The sequence below is a fragment of the Numenius arquata genome, chromosome 12 (assembly GCF_964106895.1).
Source record: "Numenius arquata chromosome 12, bNumArq3.hap1.1, whole genome shotgun sequence".
NCBI lineage: Eukaryota > Metazoa > Chordata > Aves > Charadriiformes > Scolopacidae > Numenius > Numenius arquata.
The window spans coordinates 29,902,868-29,925,975 of NC_133587.1; the positions used below are offsets into that span (position 1 = coordinate 29,902,868).

Below are 23,108 nucleotides of genomic sequence, written 5' to 3' on the forward strand. Positions count from 1 at the left end.
AGCATATTGCAAGATGCTAGCTGTTTCTACATATGAATTACTTCCTCTCTATTTATTCTGCAATATCTTTTAGCATCCAGGAAAAATATTTTTATTGCTGTCTTACTGTCTCCAAAAAATTGTGGGTGGGTGACACATTTTTAAGACATAGATATGCAAGGGGTGGCACGTGCATTTTATTAGAGACCAGTTGAGGCAAGGGAAAAAGAATAACATCTAGCTGTGCACAATATATCATGTAGCAAATCTTAGCAAACGGCTGGGTAAGGAACAACATACAACATGCATGACTTGAAATGAATATTGCTGCTTCCTGTCGTCATACATAACCATGTCATAGTATGGAAGACCTTATTTTCAGAATGAAAATCTGCCTTGCTAAATAAAACACAGTCATTGAGGGAGCTGTAGCAAGGGAGCAGTTTTACCAGCTTTTAACACTCCTACTGTAGGTCTGTTCAACAGCCTGAGAAAATAAAGGACAAAGTGCTGGAGTCTGATTAACAACAGGAAGCTTTTTGTTGTGGGCATCTCTTGTGGCTTGAAAAGCTGTATAATCCATCACTTGACACAACATACCAAAGTAAATATTTTTAGAGAACTGTGTCATTTCCCTAGATAGCATACAGTGCTCTGGGTCAGATTAACTGTTGTGACGCTTCACTGTTTTTCTGTCAAATATTTAATTAAGCAAGAGTTGATCTTTTTTATTAGGTGTTGCTGTTGATTTGACCAATCACGCTCTCCCATGATGTATATATAACTCTCACTTCATTCTTTTATTGAGCTTTAAGTAAAGAAGAATATAATGCTAAGTAAAAATGGCACAGGCTGTAGTAGAAATTCTAAAAATAGTTTCATTAATTTGGTTTGAAAATTACTTCCAAAAGTCTTCCTCCTTGAAAAGAGAAGTCATTACAAGAGCATAAGTCCTCGATTAATGACAGTGTAAATATTCATCCTGGATTTAAGTGAAAATAGTTAAGGCTGTAAACTATCTCAGATCTTTGTGCAAAATTCTCAGTGATATTTGTGGCAGGTCCATGAAGAAAGTGATGAGAAAATATTGCTGTTAGTAAGAACTCTCCTGAGTCACTGAAGTCTTTCTCATTGACCTTGACAGCAACATCCCGAAAGCCCCAGAAGAGAAAGCAGCTAATTACACGCTCAACTTCTAGTCTGTGCCTAACAACTGTCCTTAGTCCATGTGCTTTACTGAACTAATGGTTATGTGACTTGGCAAAAATGGGGAAGCATGAAAGAGAAGATGAGCAAACATTCATGCCAAAGAAATAGGAATGCTTGGCAGCAAAAAGGACGTGAACTTTCTTTAGCAGTTGAAATATTCCTCACAATCTTCACCCTCTACCCGAATCTTTTTCTGCAGCAGAAAAAACATGTGTAAAGATTTCCCCAACTGAATACAAAGAATAGACTCAAAGGATGCTATCACACTGAGATACCAATGCTGGCATTGCAGTATCGAGTACAGTATTTTTTTTAGAGGCAGATCAACCAATTTCTACAAGAGAAAATTTAAGATAATGATGAAAAAGTATGACTGACGAGCATAAGAGAACTTCAGTCATCATTATGCAGCTGGTTCGAGAAGGAAAAGATGCAGAAAGTGTAAGAAAAATTAAATCCAGAAACAAAAGAAAAAAAAGAAAAGAGAAGAAAAAATGAAAGAAAAGGCCTCTGTGTCTCTGACAGAGAAAAGATAATGCTTGTGTGGGCTGTGTTGCATCTGGATTCATGGCACATTCTCCCACTCTTATGTTAATTTTTTTTTGCATAAATCAGAAGCAACTAATTAAAAAAGAAATATTTAATTCTGACATGTTCTTTGAACTGGTGTTCCATCTGGTTCTGTTTGAATAGTAAAATCTGCTGTAGTTGTAAAAATTGGCAAGCAGCACTCTGGTAAAGAGAAACAAAAGAGACTCAGTACAGCAGGTTAATACACTAGCATTTCAACTTGAGACATTTCCAGGATTCAGCAAACCAAATCACTCCAGTATGGAAACTATAAAGATCAAATGTGAAAAAGAAATGCTGCGAGTGGGCCGGGAGAAGCATTGCCACTGGTACACATTAGCGCTGCGTGATATTTTTAGTGTGAGTCTTTGAAGGAGCTTGGTTTAAAAGCAAGGGCAATGCAATGCTCCCCTGAAATGGGTGTGCTGTGTTGTATGAAATGCATCCAGTGCACATGCAGTGATAGGGAACGATCCTTCTGCTATTCATTTGCAAGCTCCACCTTACGCATTCATGTAGTGCTCTGACGTAACACGATTGCTATTCAGAAGACTCAGAAAATACTTTCTTCTTAATTTATTTTTTTACTTGGAAACTACTTAAAACCTGAACACGAAGACACAATAAACTCTGATAACAAAGGGAGGAGAATGTAATCGTATTGGGATTTCTATAGACTCCGGGATCTAAGTAATCAGCATCTTATGCCATTCGAACCCTCCCTGTAGCAATGAAGAGAAAGGCTGATTAACTCCCAGTGCTTTAGAAAAAGATTGTTTTACATCTTGCAGGAGCATATCTTGCTGTGAAATATTACTTCTTTAAAATGAAAACCTTTGCTTTGGCACTACATTAACTTGCAAATGGATAACCTAAGACATGTACAATGACTTGGTCAAAAAAGGAAGAATGTGAATGGCCCCTTTCTCCAGCTAAGATACTTAGGAACCCTTGCTGAGCCATAAATGAGTCAGGAACGTAATACTTTTAATTAACGTTTTCTGAATACTTATTTGTAATTTACATTTAATTTTAAACCTGAGCTTAATCCTCTGATCTGGAATGAAGACAACTATTTAGTGCAGTTTGAATGTAACCTTCCCCAGTTTGGATTAGAAACTATAGAAAAAGGAAACTCTATAGCAATACTTGCAGAACCACTCTTTTCTGAGAGAAGGACATAATTGTAGGACTTTTTTTCCCCCCCAAGTGTACTGAGCAACTAATGCACAAATGGGAAACAAGTAATCCAAAGCTTCTCTGTCAGACTGCTTCACATGTGAATAACTGGGCTTTGGATAGAAAACACTGAATTTTGCCTATAAAGTTCTTATGTAACATTTTTTTGCCACCTGCTGTCCTGTAGGAATCAGAGGGTACAGGCAGCAAGCCTTGATTCATAATACATTTTGGTATTTTGAATGTAAGTACAATATTACACATGCGTAAACACACAGAAATACCTCTGCTTCTTCCTGTTTCGCAGCATACCGACGCTAATTGGGTAGGAAGCCGGTGAGGGTATGATATAATATGCAGGATTAAACCTTTGCTGTCTCAGACAGCACACCTTGATGGTGTAGATAGATCTGACTGTGCAATCACTGTGTTCGGAGAGAGTTCCACTGAAATTACTGGAATTTGTTACACTTAGATATTTTTGAAAGTTCAGGCTTTGGGTTTTCTATAAAAAATATCAATAAAATGGGGAAAAACTGCCAGTGTCTAATATTTGATACTTTTTTAAACCTAATTTCACTGGCAATTGGAATAGGTGTATAACCTGTGTCATATAGAAATATATGTATTTTCTTGTGATCATCTTTCTCATCTTGGAAAATCGTCAAAGTCTCTTTAAATCAGTCAGTCATCCACAGGAGTCTGCATTCATTTATTCTCTGTTAAATGGAACTGTCAGTTTTGTTGCACCAAAATTCGATTTTCTATTTCATACACATTGTGTATGATGATTTTAATTTACTACTGGGTCACCAAGCAAGTCGCTGCCTTTTTAAAATATGAGTTTCTGCTACCTTCTAGAAAAATGTCAAGTAGCTGCAGTTAGATGGTGTTGTGAGGGTACTGTAAGTGTATCGTGAAAAATGAGAGGCAAAGACTACACATGCAAAGACCCCTTTGCTTTTTCCTTGGTGTGTCCCTCATAGCTCTGAAGAAATGCACGCATAGAAATGCTTTTGAGGCTGTGATTTGGAAGACATGCTGCTGAGACTGATGCTTTTGTCCCATGACGGAGGAGGAAGGGGGACAGTAGAAGGCATGGTGCAGGCTAGTGACTACCGAGACAACTTGCCCCCTGGTGCTAAATCAAACCAGTGAGACTGGCTGCACTCCAGCTCTGCCCTTCTCTCAGCAAAGCCTGCTCAAACTGCAGTCATGAGGGTTACATTTCCAGGGTTTTCTTGACTAAAGAATGGTGCCTGGTTTGTGTAGCTCCACCTGGGCTCTCTAAAAGTTGCTCTATCTCCAGCTATGTAAAGAGCAAAGCTATTGATTTTTAAGTGGTGTGAAATTTTAAAATAAACACAGGATGTGTTTTCTTAGTTAAGAATATCATGAAAGGGGAGAACACTCCTATGGACAGTTAATTTTTATGGCCTGATAAGCGCATTTTAAAATTATTGTGTGCTATGTCAGCCCTTCAGCCCACAGCTTGAATTAAATAGGATTTGCAATAGAGGAGCCTGCTCCTGTCTGTATTAAGGCTGAAAGCTGCCTTAGTCTACAGTACAATAATCTATAACCTAAATATGACCAGTTAAAATACACCCTGGTATTATATGTGATAAGACAAATCAATCTTTTCAGCAGCTTCAGAGAATCCACACCAGAAATTAATTTGGCCCCAAGTGTTCAACCCAGGAAGCTGCAACGAAGAGAAGGAGCAGACTATGGAGGTACAGCTGGTTGGTGGAAGTTACGTGTAAACAGTGCTTCACTGATGAGAAGCCGGTTGTTCCTGAATACAGAGGAACCAAACCTCAGCTTACTCTTTGGCCAACTGTGTTTTCTCTGCTTGTAGGTTTTGTTTATCAGACAGCTATGAAGTTTGTTCGGATGCCATTTTAATGAGTTTTTTAAAGTCTTGAATGAGAACATTAGTGGTAAAGCAAAAATGGAAGTACTTGCCTGTCGAAATATACCTTTTTTTTTTTTTTTTTTTTCTGTGGGAAGAAGACAAATTGCTTTCTGAAGGGCAGATATTTACCACTTGGAAGAAATCTCATTTATCCTTCCACTTTACCTATTTTGCTACTGCTGTGAAAATGTCACCTAATGGGTGGAACAGAATTAAACTGGGACAGAAAAGCAGGATGACACAAGGATAGGGGAGGCAAATAATAGCTCAGCAACAGAAAATCTGGAGCATGGATGCTGGGATGGGGAAGGGCCCGTAGGACTCATGAACTCTTCAGCTTCATACTACTGTGCAGGTGTGGAAAGAGTGAATAAAAATGCACTATCGTCTCTGCAAAGCACTCAGCAGCACACCTATCATCTCCAACTGAGGGTCGGCCCCGTGAGAACAGAGACCTTTAGCTCAGTAACAGCTCTGCTTATTATAACTTGCCTCAGCTGTGCATTCCTACCCTGTGTTTCTAGCCACTACCCTTAGTCACTTAACTCCTAGCCTTGAGCTCTACCTCACCCGCAGTTTGACACCTGCCTAGTCTTGTAGATTAATTTATTTCTGCTGGACTCAGAAAAATCTCCTTTTGAGATACCTTCCTTCCCATCTGCAGCAAGTCCTGGCTGTGGTGGAGCAGATGTGTTGCAGTGCCTGGTAGCTGGGTGGGCAAGGCTGCTCAGCCCCCACGGGGCCTGCAAGCCATCTGGGAGAGATCTCCCCTACCAAGCAGAATGGCACAAACAACTGATTTTTTGGCTCGATGGCAGTTTTTAAAACCAGCAAACAATAACAAATGTTTTGAGTCAAGCCAAACATGTGAACCTGGTGAAAAAAAAAAAAAAAAAGAATAATTTTGAACGGAGTTTTTTAAGTGGCTTTAATTTCTGTGAAAGAAAGTAGAAGAGAAAGATGTTGTGATTTAAAAAAAACCACATCTGCGGTATTTAGTTTAAAAATATATTTAAAGGTTTTAATTTCTTTCCCTCCTGGAGCCAACTAGTGAAAGTGAGATAAATTTACAAAATTATTTTAGTAGATGCTGAATCAGTGCTTTTGCTGGACACATTTTTAATTCGCTATCTCAGCTCTAAAGGGCCATCTGTCTTGCAGCCGTTGAGGGGACGTAGGGCTGGACTGGGAAGTAGATGCATAGGTAATTACAGTGTTATATACAAACTACTCAGATCTCGGCATAATGGATCTCCTGAAAGAACTGAAACTATTATAATGATTAGGCTGGTAGCGGAGGCTTGGAGGGGCTCTACTTCTGCTGCTCCTCCATATGTTGCACACAGGATTGCTTGAAGCCACGCAGGACTCCCCTCTGTATTAGGGCTGATGTTGAAACATGTCAGAGGGAGGTAGAGAGAATTTTCTTCTAAACTGCATTTTGCACCTGCATTTCTGGAGCAATAAGGCTGCCAATGGCTTTGCACAGTTTTCTGAGCATCCCTTCAGCCTCCCCAGAGTGATAAATCTATGGCTGGGAACTTTCTGGTACTAAAATAGCTCTTAAAGCACTTTGAATAATCAAAAAAACCTTCATACTTTGTAAGGCCCTTTTATTTCTCCCTCTCCCTCTTGTCTAATTTCAGTACTTGCCTTTGTGAAACTCTACCATTTATTCGCATGTCACAGTAAATAAAGGTATGAATGTATCCTGCTGGGTCAATTAACCCCAGTTCTGCGCTGTGTCACAGTCTGTACTGGCTGTGATTTCCAGAAAGGAATATTCTTTTGTCATTCTTTGCCCATGTCCAAAGTATGCTAAGACTGTAAGATAACTGTAACACTTTTCCACACAAAGATAACTCTACTTTTTGTAATTTCTGGAGTGCAGTTATGAACTGTAAAATGTCATGAACCAAATACATGACTTGTATTCTAAAGTGGTAGAGAAGACAAAGGACTGACAGTTTTTGTGCTTTCATGTCAGTGTGCTCCCTAATGATGGGCAAGCCCTGCCACAAAGCCTCTGAACTTCAGCTCTCCGGCAGTCCTTCAAAGGCTAGGAGAACCGGGAGGCTGAGGTTTCCCAGGTTTCATGTTATTCTGTGCAGTAATATGATGCACTTCACTACAATATCAAGCTCCAAAAGAAACACAAATAATAAGAATAAAAATAACAGGCATTGTTGACTTGCACTTCCTTGAGCTTTCATGTGAAATATTTAGATAAGCTTGCTCGGTAAAGTCAACCTAAACAGCTGCCTGATGTAAGAATAAACCTGTTAAAGAAACAAATGTGCTGTGCAGCAGCATATATAAATACTGACTATATTTTTAAGGGAATACCTGATAAGGAAATAAGCTATGACACAGATGAAAGGTCGAGACACCAAATGATGAACTGCAATTATTTTCAGAAGTGCTACAGGAATAAATCTGTACTAATCTATATACCAGTTCACATCAGCGATGCATGCTTCTGGGTTTCACTTACAAAGGAGCAAATAATGAAGAATGTAGGTTACTGCAAATGTAAAGGAATGAAGATAAATGCTGAAGGAAAATTCCACCTCAGAGGTCCCTCTCATTCTGGAGAAGCAGTGTATACATAGAAGTGTTTTAAATCAATGGAAGTATATTTTCCTTGAACAGGAGAGTTAGTGTTAAATAAACAACTGATATTTCAATCAGTGGAGGCGAGGGGGATCTCCCAGGTTGCTTTTTGAGAGGCTTATTCTTACCTCTCTCTGGCCTTTCTCCAGATCCCTAAATGCTGCAAGATGCAGAGGGAGAATTTTGCACCAGATCAGCTGATATCCCCAGGGATAACCAGTCTCAAGAATTGCTCTGCAAGAGTCATAGGTGCCAAAGGGATGGATGGGGGATGAGGTGGAGACGGGCGGGCAGAGCCCAGAGGGAGTGACCAGACCTGGTCCCTGTGCCAACCTCTGACTCCAGCCATTTCCATGTGATACCAGATCCGTGCCCTGCTCAGAAACCCTGCAGCACAAATTTGGACTGGATTAGCCATTTATGTCATGTTAGCCAGGACACACAATAGGGAGTTTATCTTAGTATACGGCCTTATGTCAGCTGCAGAATGACAGATAATACCCAATCCAGAGTATAATGTCTATTTATGTTAACCTCCTGTTAACCTTTTTTGAACAAATTTGAACTGGCAGAGTGTGTTTATACCAGAGTAGTGCTTTTTGGTTTATGGCTGCAAAGTTTTGAACTGATACTAGGATTTGTAATGCTGGATTTATGGTTTTGTACCCCAGCCATAATATGAACTGAAGATCCTGTGTTATTAACAAACATACTTTGCTTTCTAGGCAAGCTGGAGGTCTCGCTCAGTGTTACAGGATGATAGAATAATCGTGCCACCCAGAAACTACCATGCAGCTTTGTGGGAGTGCAAAGATTTGTGTTGTATGCATTAGAAGAAACATTTTGATAGAAAACATACAGATTCTGCAGTAAAAGTACCCAGAAGGTGTTGCTCCTTGCAGGTTTGAAAACCCACACCATTATGAGGATTGATGATAGCAGAGGTTCCCAGTGACCCTGGTAATAGGCAATCAGTCTCTCTTCAAAACCACATGCACGTGGGTCTCAAGTGTCTTTAGCTGATGGCACCTCTGCGGCGGGGTGCTCCTCCTGGAGCTCCCCCACTCCTGCGCTGCCCTGGGGGGCTGCTGGCCACCACCCATCGGGGCATCCCCCAGGCACAAGGTCTTGCTATGCACAGCGGCCCCTGGCTCCTGCTCAAAGGCTTCAGAAACAAGATGCAAAAAGTTCCCTAAATTTAAAGATTTCACATGTTACTTTTTCAGATGAGTGTAAACGTAACTGCTGTTCTTAAATGCGAACATTAAATCTACTCTGTAAAAACACAATTACTGCTGCCATGGCAGAAATAAGTCGTCCCTTTTGAAGGAATGCCTTGAAAATGCAATCATAAAATCCCTGCATGTTATGGATTTCATTAACATTGTACTCCCCTAGGATTCCCAATTGCACAATAACAGGAGTTCTTTAAATTTTAAATACCACAGACAGGAACAGTTTCACTAAAACCAGATGTGAAACCCTCGCACTGGCCTTCTTACTGGTTCTGAGTACTGAAACTGGCTGGTAATTGATACCTATTAACGTGTTTGTTGTTGAGATTACAGAAATGGAAATAGTATACTATTTTTCCTGTGAAAGGATACATTAATGAGGGACAATGACTTATGTTGCAATGGCAGTTCCCTGCTCTTGATTAAATTAAAGGGCTGTTTTTATTTTTTATTTTTAATTATGCTATTTCACACTGAAGTGTAGGCAACTGTGTGAAATTTAAGTGTAATAAACAAGTAGGCTGAGCTTAAGGTTGAGAAGGTAATAACATCCCACATGACAATAAACTAACTTCATGCTTATTTTTGGCAGCTCTTGTCTCATGCATATCTTTATTCCATTCATATTAGAAAATCCACAGACTTTATTAATGTGTTTTTAAAGAAGAAATTCAATCTGGAGTGACTCTGTTTCTGATTATGGAGTCACTCCAAATCTCAAGTTAGTTGAGCAATTTTCAAAAGTGTGTTTGAGGGTAAAAATAAAATGGAGGAAGTACTGTGCAGACTTATGGTGTGCCTGTGCTATGGATATTTTGAATCTAAGCTTTGACATTTATTTCCAAACAACTAAGGAAAGGAACAGGCAGCTTTCACTTAGCAGAGCCCGGTAAGCAGGCAGGCAGCATTCAGACGAGTTAGTACCTTGTCAGCCACAAAGAAGCAATCTAGTTTTTCCACCGAAGAATGGGTTTCACGTCCACAGATGGAATTCATGCAAATCCATTACTAACAACAAGCCAACACTATTTTCCTAATTATTTTCAGCGAAATATTCTGAAAGACGTCAACACCTCAAAGGAGACAATCATATCGCATGTCCTCTAGACGTCCTCTATAGATACAAATCTCCCTTTGCTGATAAACTGAGGTTTTCTGTTTCTTTTGTCTTAGTAAAAACATTAACCTTGAAGGGAGGGGTAAAAGGAAGGGAAAGGAGAACTATGATATTTCCCCTATACAAAAGTAAAAAAAAAAAAAGATACATTAAGGAAATTAGTATTTGGAGCTGAATTTTCAAGCTGCTTTGCCCATGTATGACTGTACATATCTCACATACATCCCGTAGTTGCATAGGCCTATTAGCAGTTGGAAGGCAGACATCACTACTTAACCAGCTGCAGTGTGTGTGCAGGTATGGAAACCTGCAATTGTGAAAAGATTAATGAATACTGATATACATAAAATCCTTGTCTCTCAGGCAAGGGCATATAGGCAGAAATTTTCACTTTAAAAGTTCCAAGTTCAGCATTCCTGTACCCTTCAGACTGCTTTTTGCTGTCAAATATTTTCTAGAGTTCTTGCACCGTGCAACAAAAATCCATTTATGCTATACTGCATAAAAGCAAATACTTCAAATAAATTACTAGTTTCCAATAGCATACAGAACAAAACAGAACAAAGTGACCTCAGTCCTTCATATCCAAGTGTCTTCCTCCTTTTATAAAATATTATGACTTTTTTTCAACACGTAATTTGAGTATTTCATTAGTTGCATGTCCTTGATTGTTTGTCTGTAAGCTCTTATGGAGAGGAACATCTGTTCCTGGGAGTATTTGTACAGAGGAAACACAGGATTTCAATATTTTATCCAGATAAAAACTCACAACGTGCTTACTGCCCATGGCATAGAGCCTTTGTAGAAGATAGTGGTTCACAAGTGTAAGGACCCTGTTACTGAGGCACCTGATCTGAAGTGCTTACACCCATCTCAAGATTGTCAATTAAGTTTAACAGGAAAGCATTTAGAACACATTTGGAGGTTTGAATCAGCAATGTTAGTATTGAATTAAACCTTAATAAATCAGCATAAGAATTAATATCCTCCTGACACAAACGGAACCAAAGATGAGTTAAACTGTTGTACCTTGTGAAAAGCCAGCGGATGGCATACTCAGTCTCCAATCTACCTTGGTTGCTCTGCTACATAGGTTGAGTGGTACAAATGATTAACAGTTCTTTTGCAATGTGTGTTAAGCACGCCTATTTGATGCAATGAATCTTCAAGCAAGACTTTGTAGGCTCAGTCTTGCAAACAAGACGCAGCTCTGCAGTGAAGGCTGCTACAGCCTAGCTGCTCTGCCATGAAGTCTGTCTTGGGGATGCTGGTCCCTCTGTGTGGACCCTGGGCAGTGGAAGAGATGCTCTAGGGCTAGACTGCTCAGGGAAATGGTTCATGCTGCCTCTTCCAAACCAGGGGCTGGGTGAAGCAGGTGAGACCTGTGGTCTGAGCAGTACAGCATACAAATAACCACCAACTTCTTGGCTGATGTGGCAGCTGAAGGCAGTGTAAAGCTGCTAAAAACTATGGTCTGTGGTTGCTCAAGCCCCCGAGCACCCTGGTTTACAGCAGGAGGCAAAAGAGGCTGAGAAATTCATGGGCAGGAGGTATCCCAAGCTGCTTTAAGCCCAAACCCCAAAGTAGCTTGGATTCTGTTATGTGTTTGTTATTAAAAAAGTTAATGGTTAAAAGTCCTTTGAAACTTTTTCTCAGAAAGATCTAGTTCTACGTGAAAGGATTAAGCTATGTGTATATATATATGTATGTAGTCATCATAACTTAATAAAGTTAATAAGCACACAGAACACATGAATGAGATTTGACTAGCTCTCTTGTTTTGATTATCCAGTCATAAATGCGTAAGTGACAGCAGAAAAGAAGGAAATAAAGAAAAAGTGGCGGCCCTCCAACCAGATGAAACACATGGAATTTGATTCTGATGCATTCCATCCTTTTTCATGTGCATTCCATGGATTGCAAGTGGCAATGATTAATAATAAGCCTTGCACTTAGATAAGGCTGGGGAGATTTTAACATTTATTCCTAAGTAAGGAAAAAGGATCAACAGATTTTTTGTGCCACTCTGAAGTCTGATTAGGTCCATCACACACCATTACCAAGTTGCCAAGAGCTCAGGATGTGTAGGGGCCCCTAAGCAGGACACCTGAGAGTCCCATTGTGTGCCAAGGATCAGAAATGAAAGATTTCCCTCTCTTTCTTCCCTTTACTAACTACTACTCAACATGTTTTTAAGCTTTCTTGCAGACAGCAAACCTCACAGGAAACACCAATCTGAACATTCGTGTGGATGGCTAATAAGGCATTGTTTTATATGTCAGTTAGTAATTTCCTATAGAAAACAACAGAAGCAGAAGGAATGTTTTGAATATATGAGCAAGTTTTCAATATTAGTAATATTGATCTAATATGATCAAGCCTTTCTCTTAGCTTTTGCCAACAAAAACTACGTTACAACTAAGAAGTGTAAGTCAACCTACAATTGAGACAAATCAGTGCTTTTTTCACCTAATGATATTAATACTTGCCTGCTAGTATAGACTATTTGTATACAGTAATTTCTATGAATAATTTTAACCTGTTCAGGAATCATGTGCTGTTAAGCTATGGACCTGATAACAAATAGCAAACAAGAAGCCCAGGTAGACTGACTGAACTCAAGGAGTCTCTTCATGGCGACAAATGTCTGCATGATTTCTCCGGTATTAACAGAGCAAAGCCGGGGCAATCTTGCTAATGAATGTTGTGTTTAAGGATGTGGAAGAATACCCACTAGACAGGGACCACTGAACTCATTTCATGTGTAACATATTCTAGAAGGGACATGGGTCTTCTGAGGTGAAATCTGAGTGCATGAAAACACCATGCTGTATTAATGCTTAACTGTAATCAGCTAGAGACATAGCACGTGCTCAGTTTACTGGGACATTCCACTTTAAGTGCATGTTAAACTAATATTGACTTTTCCACTAAACCAAAATCTCTGTTATTTGTGCCCAGAAGACTGAAAAAGCAATAGACGTGGGAAGCAGAAGAATTAATCTTCCTGACCTTTTCTTTTTTATACCTTTGGGAGTCAGTCTTTTTTTGTGTGTCTAATAGGGAATGTGAGCTATTCACTTGCAATAATTCTTAGATTATGTAGAAGTACTTTACCGTGTTATTTTTTTTTATTTCTTTTGCATTTTCCACATTCAATAAACTCCACTGAGTATTATTAATAATATCTTTAAAATGTTATCTTTTTACCTGTATCCATTCTCTGATAGAATCTTCCCCTGGGGTCCATCCATTCTCAGGGTAATTTAGCCGAGACCTTTCTGAAGACCAGATAGCGCTGTACTGGGAGGAGACAGTGATTTGATCAGAGTGAATTTCTCCTGACTCCATACCTAGTGGTTCCATGCACTGGAAATCTGAAGAAAAATAAATTACCATCATTATTACGGCCAGCTTTTTCATTTAGACTTTGAATAATGAGAACAGTTTCCTGCTTTGAACATGAATATCTAAAGAATTTATTTTTATGTGACTTTGAATTCTTTAGCAACTTTCAGTGAGGCAGTATTGGACTTATGGTGTCATTCTTAATGCTGCCATTTGAGTTGCCATGGCAATTCCTGCAATAATAATGCTATACAAATATTTTTAGCCCAGCATTGTAGCCATTTCAATATAGGACAATAGAATTCTCTTTTCTAGGGTAGCACAGGCACTTCTGTGGATTCATAATATAAAACAAGGTATGTTCAACTCATAATTATGCACAAAGCCAGGAAAGACAAACCAGATGACTGAATAAAATAATTTTATTTTAAAACTATTTACTCTGGTACAAAAAGTATAAAATGTTTTAAAAATACTATTGAAACTTGAGCCATTCTCTTTTGATACTGGACACTGGAAAGAAACAGAACAACAAAATTTGAATCCAGGCCAGAAGAATATTGACCTTAGGGAATTACCGCCTCTTCTATAACATAATGTGTTTTAAATGAGTTCATCATCTCCAACCAATCTCTTTTTGTTGACACAAAAATTACCAAGATAATTTAGAATCAATTGATGACCCAATCACTGTAGTGAGTTCAAAGGCTGACAGAGCACGGAGACTAAATTCTTTCACACTTCAAAAGCAAAGTCACCAACCCCCACCAAAGCAAGAAAGGAGGGTGGCTTTAGACAGAACCTCACACCCAGCTGCTCACGCATCCCTCTGCCAGAAGTTTACCAATCCCATTGCAAGGGCAGGAGAAAATAACACATGCCTCTGCTCCTGTTCAGGGACTTCATAGTATATTAATATAATGCATTCCTTCGTTAGCGGTTTAAGGTAAAATACCAGTATGTGAAGTGGAGGCCCTGACATTTGAGTACCTACTCTTTTTTATTACACTTTCTCTGGAGCCGACATATCTCTGCCAGAGGGTTAGGTGCTGAGCTGAAAGATTCGAAATCTATGCGTTGGAAAAAGTTCTGATTTTTCAATGAAAATTAAAATATTCTGAAAAAAAAATTGTTTAAAACCTTTTATCTGGGATCCAAAACCTTATATTCAGAAATGCTATCAGAGTACGTTACAGGAGTTGTAGTTTGGGTGCCCGATAACTGAGTTATCAAACTTGTTGCCAAACTGCATTTCCCATGGCATACCACCCTTTCCCCTGTTTCTGTGCTGCTTCAACATATTAGGAGCCTTGGGTGAAGAACTGAAACTGAACTACTTTAGGGTAAATAAATTAACTCCTGCTTGGAATCAGAAGGACAACCTTCTACTACAAAGAACTCCAGACATGGTAGATGGGAGTCATATTAAAATATCTAAAAGGTAGGTGTCTAGTTTGATCTAGACATGGGCTTTCCATGTAGTCTACTGAGAGGGACAAGTACCTCCTGGGCACACCTCATGTGCCTAAAATAAGTAGGCTAAGTTGTCCTTTGGAGGTGACCCTCCCTGTAGTGACAACACAAAGAGCAAGGGTAGCTGAAATTAAGTGAGAGACATCACTCCTCTGTCTAAGCCAGCACCATAGAAAATGTTTGCTCTTATCATCCAAAAGGGCTTTCACACACACTAACTTCTCCTGTTCTGTTGTCCTGTATTTAAGTGCCGAAGACATCCCAGTATAGAAGATATTATTAATTCTGGGTCCAGTATGATGATGCCTCCACAGCCCACGGAGGATGACTGTGGCAGTGGGGGACATGGGCCTCCACGTTGCCTGTGCCAGCTAATGAAGGGGTAGGAGCAGCACCTACATAAGGAGAAACCAAACTAGCTGGAGGTACAATCTGAGAGAGACAAAGGAGGATGCTTCCCATCTGCAGAGGCTGGGGTATGTCCTCTTCCCTCTTCCTGGCTATGCACGTACAAGACAGCTATTAAAGGTGCAAGGGGCAAAGGAAAGGTGGGAGGGGAGTAACAGGGATAATTTCAGTTTACTCATTTTTCCTTTGTTCCTTCTTTGGCTAAACAAGTACATCAAATCTGAGCGAATCTGCTCAAAACTCAATAAGTTGCGGAAAGGAGAGAGTTTGCTTTAAAGTGTGTGTTTTATCATTGAGCAAAGCAAGGAAATCTGCAAGGACATGGTGTAACACAGCCTGTTATTTTCCTGCGTCTCCCTCACTTTGTTTCATTCTCTGACCAAAGGGTAAGTATGAAAATGAGGCAACTGGGAAAAAATACGAGACAGAGAACAAAGCTTAGATAGCTTATGAAATGGTTTAACAAGAGCACATATATTAAATGTGTTCTTTTTATTCAAGAAATTGATCATCAAAGCTTATTCCACGTAATAAAAGTAGGCTTTGGATAGTGCATTCATTGTTCATGTTTCATTGTTTTAATGCAAGTGTTCAATTGCTCCGCATTCCTGCGTTTCCTTGGTCAGCACAGTTTTTCACAATAATTATCCCAACTTCCTGGCAATACTGCAAAATAAAACTGTAAGCAGAATTCTGCTTCTTGCACTGCTTTTCAAAGGGCAGCTGTTTTTTAAAAAAAAAGAAAAAAGAAAAAAGAAAAACAGAACCAGCTCTTCCCCACCACCTTATTTATTTAAGGTTTCTTTAAAGTTTCATGCAACACCTGGTGTGCAAGAAGACATAACAGAGAATATTTTCCAAGAAGCTCTGCGGGATAGATAAATACTGACCTTCTGATACACTGCTCTGTGACACGCTGTAGTTTGCTGAGAATCCCTCTTTTGCTATTGCACTGTCAGTGTAAAATGCCATTGAAAGAATCCCTGTTGAAGACCGGACACGTCCTGGGTTGTTCTGCCCACAATAACGCCCTATGTGCGGGCCAACTGCAAAGAGACAGGATACAATAGTAAACTGCCAGTTCTACAACAACAATAGATGCCACTACAATAGCGACGTAGAGAGAGTCCCTCAGCAGGAAATAGTGAACCTCTACAACAGTTCAAAATCACAATATCATCAATAACTTAGTGGTGAACAATAATTTGCTTATCCTACCCTAGTAATCTTGCTTCTAAAATGTTCCAGACAGCAATCCATAAACCTCTGAAAATGTAAAGAACCAGGATTTCAAAAAGTGTCCTTTAAGGTGTGCAGAGAGGGCAGTGATGCACAAAATTACATGTATAACACACCAGAAGTATTTTCCAAAGTGTGACTGAAGCACCTATTTATGACAAGGACATCTGAATGGCCTGATTTGCCCACCCAGTCTATAAGATGGTCTGGGAATAGGAGTTCAAACAGCACCTTCCAGGATTTATGCTCAATGCTGCAGATAATCCGTTAATTTTATAGCAAATTTAGAAAAACATTTTTGTGCTCATATTGAGGCTATGACCAATGACTCTTTATCCCCTCCTCTTCAGGTTTTCAGCACACCCTCACAGATCTTTTGACCATATGCTCAATATTAAAGAAAACTGTAAAAGAATTCAAGAGGAAAATCTTAATCCTTTCAAAAGAGCAAGGATTCCTTAAGTATATCTCCACGACACAGAACACATACACAAACACACACACATGATCTGTCTCAGTGTTAATAATGTATAAACCAGTTCCTGATATTTTTCTGGATTTCCTGTGCAGTGAGATAATCTTTTTTCCTTAATTAAGCTACTCAATTCACAACCAACATATGTGGCCTTCCAGCACTTGAGCATTCCCTACAGATAGGTCCCCAGGCTGTTGAATAGTGGTACATCTGTGCTTACAAACAATAGAAAAGATAATGCTAAAATCCATCCATGGAGTCAATCATGGAAATAATCATAAGATGTCATTCTAATGCTTACACCACTGGCTTTCCAGGCTTAAATTAACACCTTGTCATTTCTCTAGGAAGTCCATTTCACTTTCAGTTTAAAATAGAAAATGTTTATATATCCTAATTATTCACAGTTCAATGAAAATCCTCAGCTAACATAATTTTGTAGTCATTTATTGGCATTTTCCAACAAGTAAAACAGTTCCAGCTTGGAATAACTTTATTATGTAAGCTACACATTTCTGCAAGGCCCTAGAGTTGCCAGAAAGAGGGAGCTCAGATGTTATAGCTCTTGCTGCCAGCATGTGCTTTTCTATCCGTATTCTGGCCATAGTTAGGCTTCAGTTGCCTTGGCAATCTCATGGCAATTAAAATACCTGCCAGTTCAGCCCTTTTCCACCGGGGTTGGTCAATGCAGTATTGATAGAATGAAACACCCTATGGAGGATATGAGCTGAATTCTTCCTCATCCTAGAAATCATTAAGGCTTTACAGTTTTGTTATTTGGAATGAGAAAGCTGTTTTAGACTGTTACCATTAGTGGCTTTTTAATAACACAAAATAATGCCCCCACTCCAATTGCTGCAGGTTTTTTTCATTTTCTTTGCACTTTTTGTGTGCAAGCAGCTCTGATCCTGCTCTTTCCCGTGATGGCCTTTCAACATTATAGCTGCTGATGTTGCTCTGAACTGCAAGAAAATAAGGAGGATAAGGGCAGCCATGTTATGGCACTCTGAGCCTCCCTCCTCCCATTTCCTGTAGGGAAGCCTCTTTGAAATGACAAACAGAAGAGAACTTTGTTTAAAGCAGACAGACTTTAAGATTCCCCATGACTCACTGGTTTATAATTTTTAAGACATATTTAGTGATTCTGCATTTCAGTCTTCCACAGATTGGCCCTGCTATCACAGTACAATTCCCTTTGCTAGCTGTGTAGATGCAAGAGCCAAAAACTTCCAGAATGTGACACAAAGAGGTATTGAATTTTTTTGTACAACATGTAAACCTTAGCCTACTGAGCTAATAGGGTATTGATCTGAGCAAAACTGGATGAAATAGAGATTCTTGTTCTTACATAAATAGCTAACACAAGGTTCTCCTTTTTTCCTTTCAAGTTTTGAAAACTTTTGAATGACGAATGTTTCAGATGTCACCACATCAAATAAATGCTGTGTGGGGAACACCATTTGAGCAATCATTCAGGGGCTGATACTGCTGTCTGCTTAGATAGACTCTGCCACTGCTTTTTTTAACCATGTTCCTAACCCTTCCTTACAAACTGAGATGGGCTTTCATAATAGACCATATTCAGTTCCAAATGGGAATTTTAGGGTGGCAGGTGCTGAAAAGTCATTAGGCCCAGAAAGCTCTGCAGCCTCTACCTGTAGACCATCATGTCGCTCTGCCAGCATCCCCCAGCAAGGTTTAGTCCAAATATGAGTCACTTGGAAATGTCCTCAGTCAAGGACGCTTCTACATTACCCACAGAACAGAGGCATCTCGGTGAGCCAGCTACTTCACTTGACTGCCCATGCTGTAGCTATTTCTGGGACCTTGGCTCCTCCTTCCACTGGCATAGCAGGATATAGTGGAAAACTGAGTAACTTTCAAGTTAAAAGATGGAAGGGCAACTAAGAAACTTGCTTTGCAAGCTATTCCCAAAACGCAGAGTCTAATTCTAGAATTTGAATAAATCCTTAATTACTCCTAATACGTATGTTTGGAGATTTACAGATCTGAGTGTGGAACATACAGAATATGGCTGGTGGCTTGAGACTAAACAGAAACCTTATCCTTACTAATTGTTCTTTTATTTTCTACTGTTGCCCTTCTGGACAAAGAGTATCTGTAACAGGAAATTTTGAGACTTATTGAAATACACATTGGCACATCCAGTTGAAATGTTGGCTTTTGGAATTCAGTCAAAAAACCTCAACAAACACAAGCAAGAAAAAATGGTATAGGTACATCAGACTTCTAAAATATTACAAGAAATGTTATGTTAACTAGTCATTTTACTAAATTTTAAAGCTGGTCCTTAAAAGTATGTTGGTGTGCTGTGGACAGTATTTTCACAGCAGTGTGATTGCTATTGACAAAACATTTGCACACAATATAGGATGCTAAAGAGAAAGGAACTGAAAAATGAATCCCATCCTCCGAGTCCAGTAGTCACCTACACTGAGCTTCTGTATCTTAATAGCTTCTCACAAGGGTGTAGAATGCAATTGCAACAGAGGAGAAACGCACCTAGATTAATAGCAACCTTCATTTGCACTGATGCTAACGACTGAAGTAAAGCATTCTGTTTTGCTTTGTAATTCAGTGGAAGCTCTTGTGGTATTGACCGAAGCAGCAATGCTTAGCCTGCGGTTCTCAAACCATATGTAAACTTCTTTAAATTACTTCTGAGCCCCTAGTAGACAGTCTATAGAGCTTCAAAGAGAGCTGCATGATGAATATGTGCAATTCATCACTTAAGCTAGTCCTGGTTTTGAGTGGGCTATTTTTCTTCAAAGTCATCAATGGACTCTTCTCAGCTGAGGCTGGCTGAGGTATGTTTGTGCCTTGGGCAAGGATATTTTTGGTGTCTAGTTTATTCATGCAAAATCACATATTTCTATTCTGTGATCTACTCAGTCTCCTGCTCTAACTCCACCTGTTATCTCCTTCAAACTGTGGTCCATTTTCTGCACAATGTTTGCAACGTGTCTGTAGTTCCCAAATATTCTCCAACAGCGTTTGCTTCACTTATTGCTTTGTTTTAAAGAAGAGACCAAAGGGTGTCCAAAGGGAAAATAAAATACCAGGTTTGAGGCATTCCTGAATGCCTACCATTCCCCTCCTGAAACAGCAAAACACTTACACTAGTGTTTAACTTCAGACCCATAAGTGTCCTTGGTAAATTCCTTTTGAAGTCAATGTAACTGCTCACATACTTCAAGGATAAGCCCTTGTTTTGCAGAATCAAGATGCAAGTACTCAGCACTTGCCAGATTCAGTCTATTAAAAGGACAACCAGGTAGGCTGAGGACTTCATAATAATGACAGAACATTTCAGGATTAACGCCTTTGTGAATGACTGTTACAGTTGCTGGCAAATTGTCTAACAGAAAATTGTTTTCCATCAGAAAAACAGCAATTACCTAGAAGCAAAATGTAAATGGAAGCATACTGATTTGACATATCCTTTTAAATATCATTGTGAAAATTTGTTTAAGAGAACATTTCTCTTGTTTTCCTGCTTTTTTGGGGGGAGGAGGGAAAAAAAATCACAACTGTAGAAAACAGCAGTCATTTGCTGCCAGTCTCTAGTGACTGTAGCTGATCAAATTTTACAGTGAAAACATTTTCCACTTATGTTGGGCTTCATGTGCTCTAACTTAGGTATCTAAAGTTTACGTCTGAGTTAGTGATCCATAGCTCCCAGTGCAGTCAATGAGATAAGAACCTTCAGAGGCCCATTAACTGCACTCTGAAGTAGATGTCTGCGACAGATCAGAGCCGAGTGCTGTTCTCTGCTGAAAACGGAGGGGCTGAGAGTGCCCGGCTCAAACACTGATGCCTGGTTTCCAGAGCTGGGTGAGAGCAGCATGTTCAGGGGCTTGTCCATTGAATTCTGCCCTGGTTGTGGCCCCAACTATTTTCCATCAAACTGTTCTCTGTGTCCTATTAAAATACTACCATCATCCTTGCAAACCAAAGCTGTGTTGCTGTGGGACAGGGATTTGAACTGAAGGATATACATTTTTTTCCAAACACATAAAAAAATCTTTCTACTGGATTAGTGCACGGGGGCTTTAACCTCTAACACAACTGGGCACGTGAGCAGCAATGCAGTACAACAAAGCAAAATAGCTTACTTTTTTATGGCTACGTCTGCATTACTAAACAGTGCAGGCCAGGGACCATCCTCCAGACCCGCAGCCACTGGCCAGGGGCTGTTCCTGGGACTAGACTGACAGTGTGACACAGCTCGCTCCCACAGGGCTCTTTCCTCTGAAGCAGGATGGCTGTGTCCAAGCTGCCCGTTTTATTTTTTTTTGCAAGATTATCTGGATGCTCTCTTTTTGATACCTAGAAACTTTTCATTTCTATCTTCAGTTTGTGGCCAGTGGTTTCCTGTGTCAGCTTTGCTCTTCAGTTAAAATAGTTCTTCTTCCTCCCAGGGATTTATCCTGTCATGCATTTACAGAGAAGCAATCATGTCCTCTCTGCCTTTGTTGTGTTAAGCTAAACAAGAGAGACTGACTGCTGGCTAAGGATCTTCTGACAGTGAAATGATGCAGCAAATGTTTCCCTACAACAGCCACAACCTCCAATAGTTTGTATCTAAGGAAACACTTCCTTCTAGTATACAAATTCAGTGGAATATTTACAAACATGTAAATATCCTTATTGGATGTCAGGTTCATTTTAGGTTTAGTTAGTTTGTGAGGGAATTGGAAGGCTGATAATGCCTGTTAATTGCTCTTCAGTAGGGCTTATACACTTTCTTGAACCAGGAAATTAACGCTTTGAAACCCTCTGACACTAACAATAATGCATTTCTTCTTGGTAATATTACACATAAATTGATTGATTGGATCATCTTTTCACATGTCAGTTTAAATGCAAGTTCTACAGGAATTCAGCTTGGAAAGATTTGGCCTATATACAAATAAACCTATTATTAAATGTTCCAGACATCATTATTGTAGTGTTACAATACAGTTTTCCTAACTGAGGCATTAAATACTAAATAGTCTTTCAGCTACTGTTATGGCTCTTTCTTCACTATTTATTGGAGTGGATTGAAAAGAGCCATGATAAACCCATTAAGCATAAAACAAAAAGGAAAACCAAATATACGTTAAAAAGCACATACCTATTTACTGCAGCATCAATAAAAGCTTTAATTAAAATTATATTGTGGATTTATGTAGGAAAACAGGCAAGTTTAAATGTGTTATGAAGATATGTTCCTCAAGTTATATGTTTTCATTTAAATGAAATATTAATGTAGGATTAGCAGTTTGCAGAAACTCCCACTTCTGTTCATAAAAGCAAGGAAAATATCTATTAATATGGATTATCACACCAGTGGAAAACTGAAATAGTTGTAATTAGTGCCCAACACATACAACATAAATTCTCAGTCATTGAATTTTGCTACAAGTTACAAAATTAAGAAGAAAAAGGACAGCTTCAAGATGCCTCTCTTTACCAGCTTATGCCATACATAGAAACAGTGAAAAAGGCACACCAAACAATCGGTTTTACATAGCTGTTTGCACAGTTCATATAGGCATCTGAGCACCCTAAAGGTTAGGCATTCAGCTTGAACAGTCCCTTTTAGGCTGGAGCCACAGCTTATTGAGCTGGAATCCTTGGAGAGCTGGTACATGGCTGCCCTACCCAGAGGGGACCAGGGTCTTGAGAACCCATTGCCATACATGAAAAAACATAGGGAAATCATGCAGCTATTTTGTTTATCAATCTCAGTGTAAAGCAGGCATATGAGATTGGGCAGAGGGTGAAATGAGGGCTCACTGGCTCTATAGGCTTAGCTAATATCTAGCTATGCACTTAGTGAATTTGCACAAGGTCAAGTGTGGTCAACAACTAAGTGGAAAATTACTGGGATGGCAGAGAAGTAAGTTCCAGAAGGGTACCCAACACACCCACCCTGACACATATGCCCAGCTAATAATAATTAACAAATTGAGCTAAAACATTTGGATTTGCTTATACTGCTGGAAGAGAGAGCGCTATCGTGTAGGAACCCTGCAGTGCCTGATCATCGAAGCTACCTGAATGAATAACTCAACGACTGTTTACTAACCTGGGTAATCATTTAGTCACTGTGATTTCAATTCTATGGACACCACGTTTTTTTTCTCTGGCAAAGAAATTCTCTGCTTTGACAGCTGGTCTGTACCCTGGTTCCTCCTCAAGCTGTAGGGTTAGTACCTGAAGTCCAGTTTGTGCAAGTTGTTGGAAATTTCTGGACAATACTCATGTTAGCTGTGGAAGTTTGGGGACCCATTATAAGGCTTCATATTTAATTTTTTTTAGTGTAGGAGGCCCATC

At 39.5% G+C, this 23,108-nt stretch overlaps 1 protein-coding gene across 3 annotated transcripts in view; it reads right to left on the reverse strand.

Annotated features, from left to right (window-relative positions):
* NRP1 (neuropilin 1) overlaps positions 1-23,108 on the reverse strand; it is a 114,933-nt gene that overhangs the window by 39,987 nt on the left and 51,838 nt on the right. For all 3 annotated transcript variants that reach the window (XM_074157475.1, XM_074157473.1, XM_074157472.1), the window contains exons 5-6: positions 15,940-16,095; positions 13,031-13,197 (exon numbers count right to left, since the gene is read on the reverse strand). In XM_074157475.1, the coding sequence (XP_074013576.1) occupies positions 13,031-13,197; positions 15,940-16,095 (323 nt within the window). The remainder of the gene's footprint in view (positions 1-13,030; positions 13,198-15,939; positions 16,096-23,108) is intronic.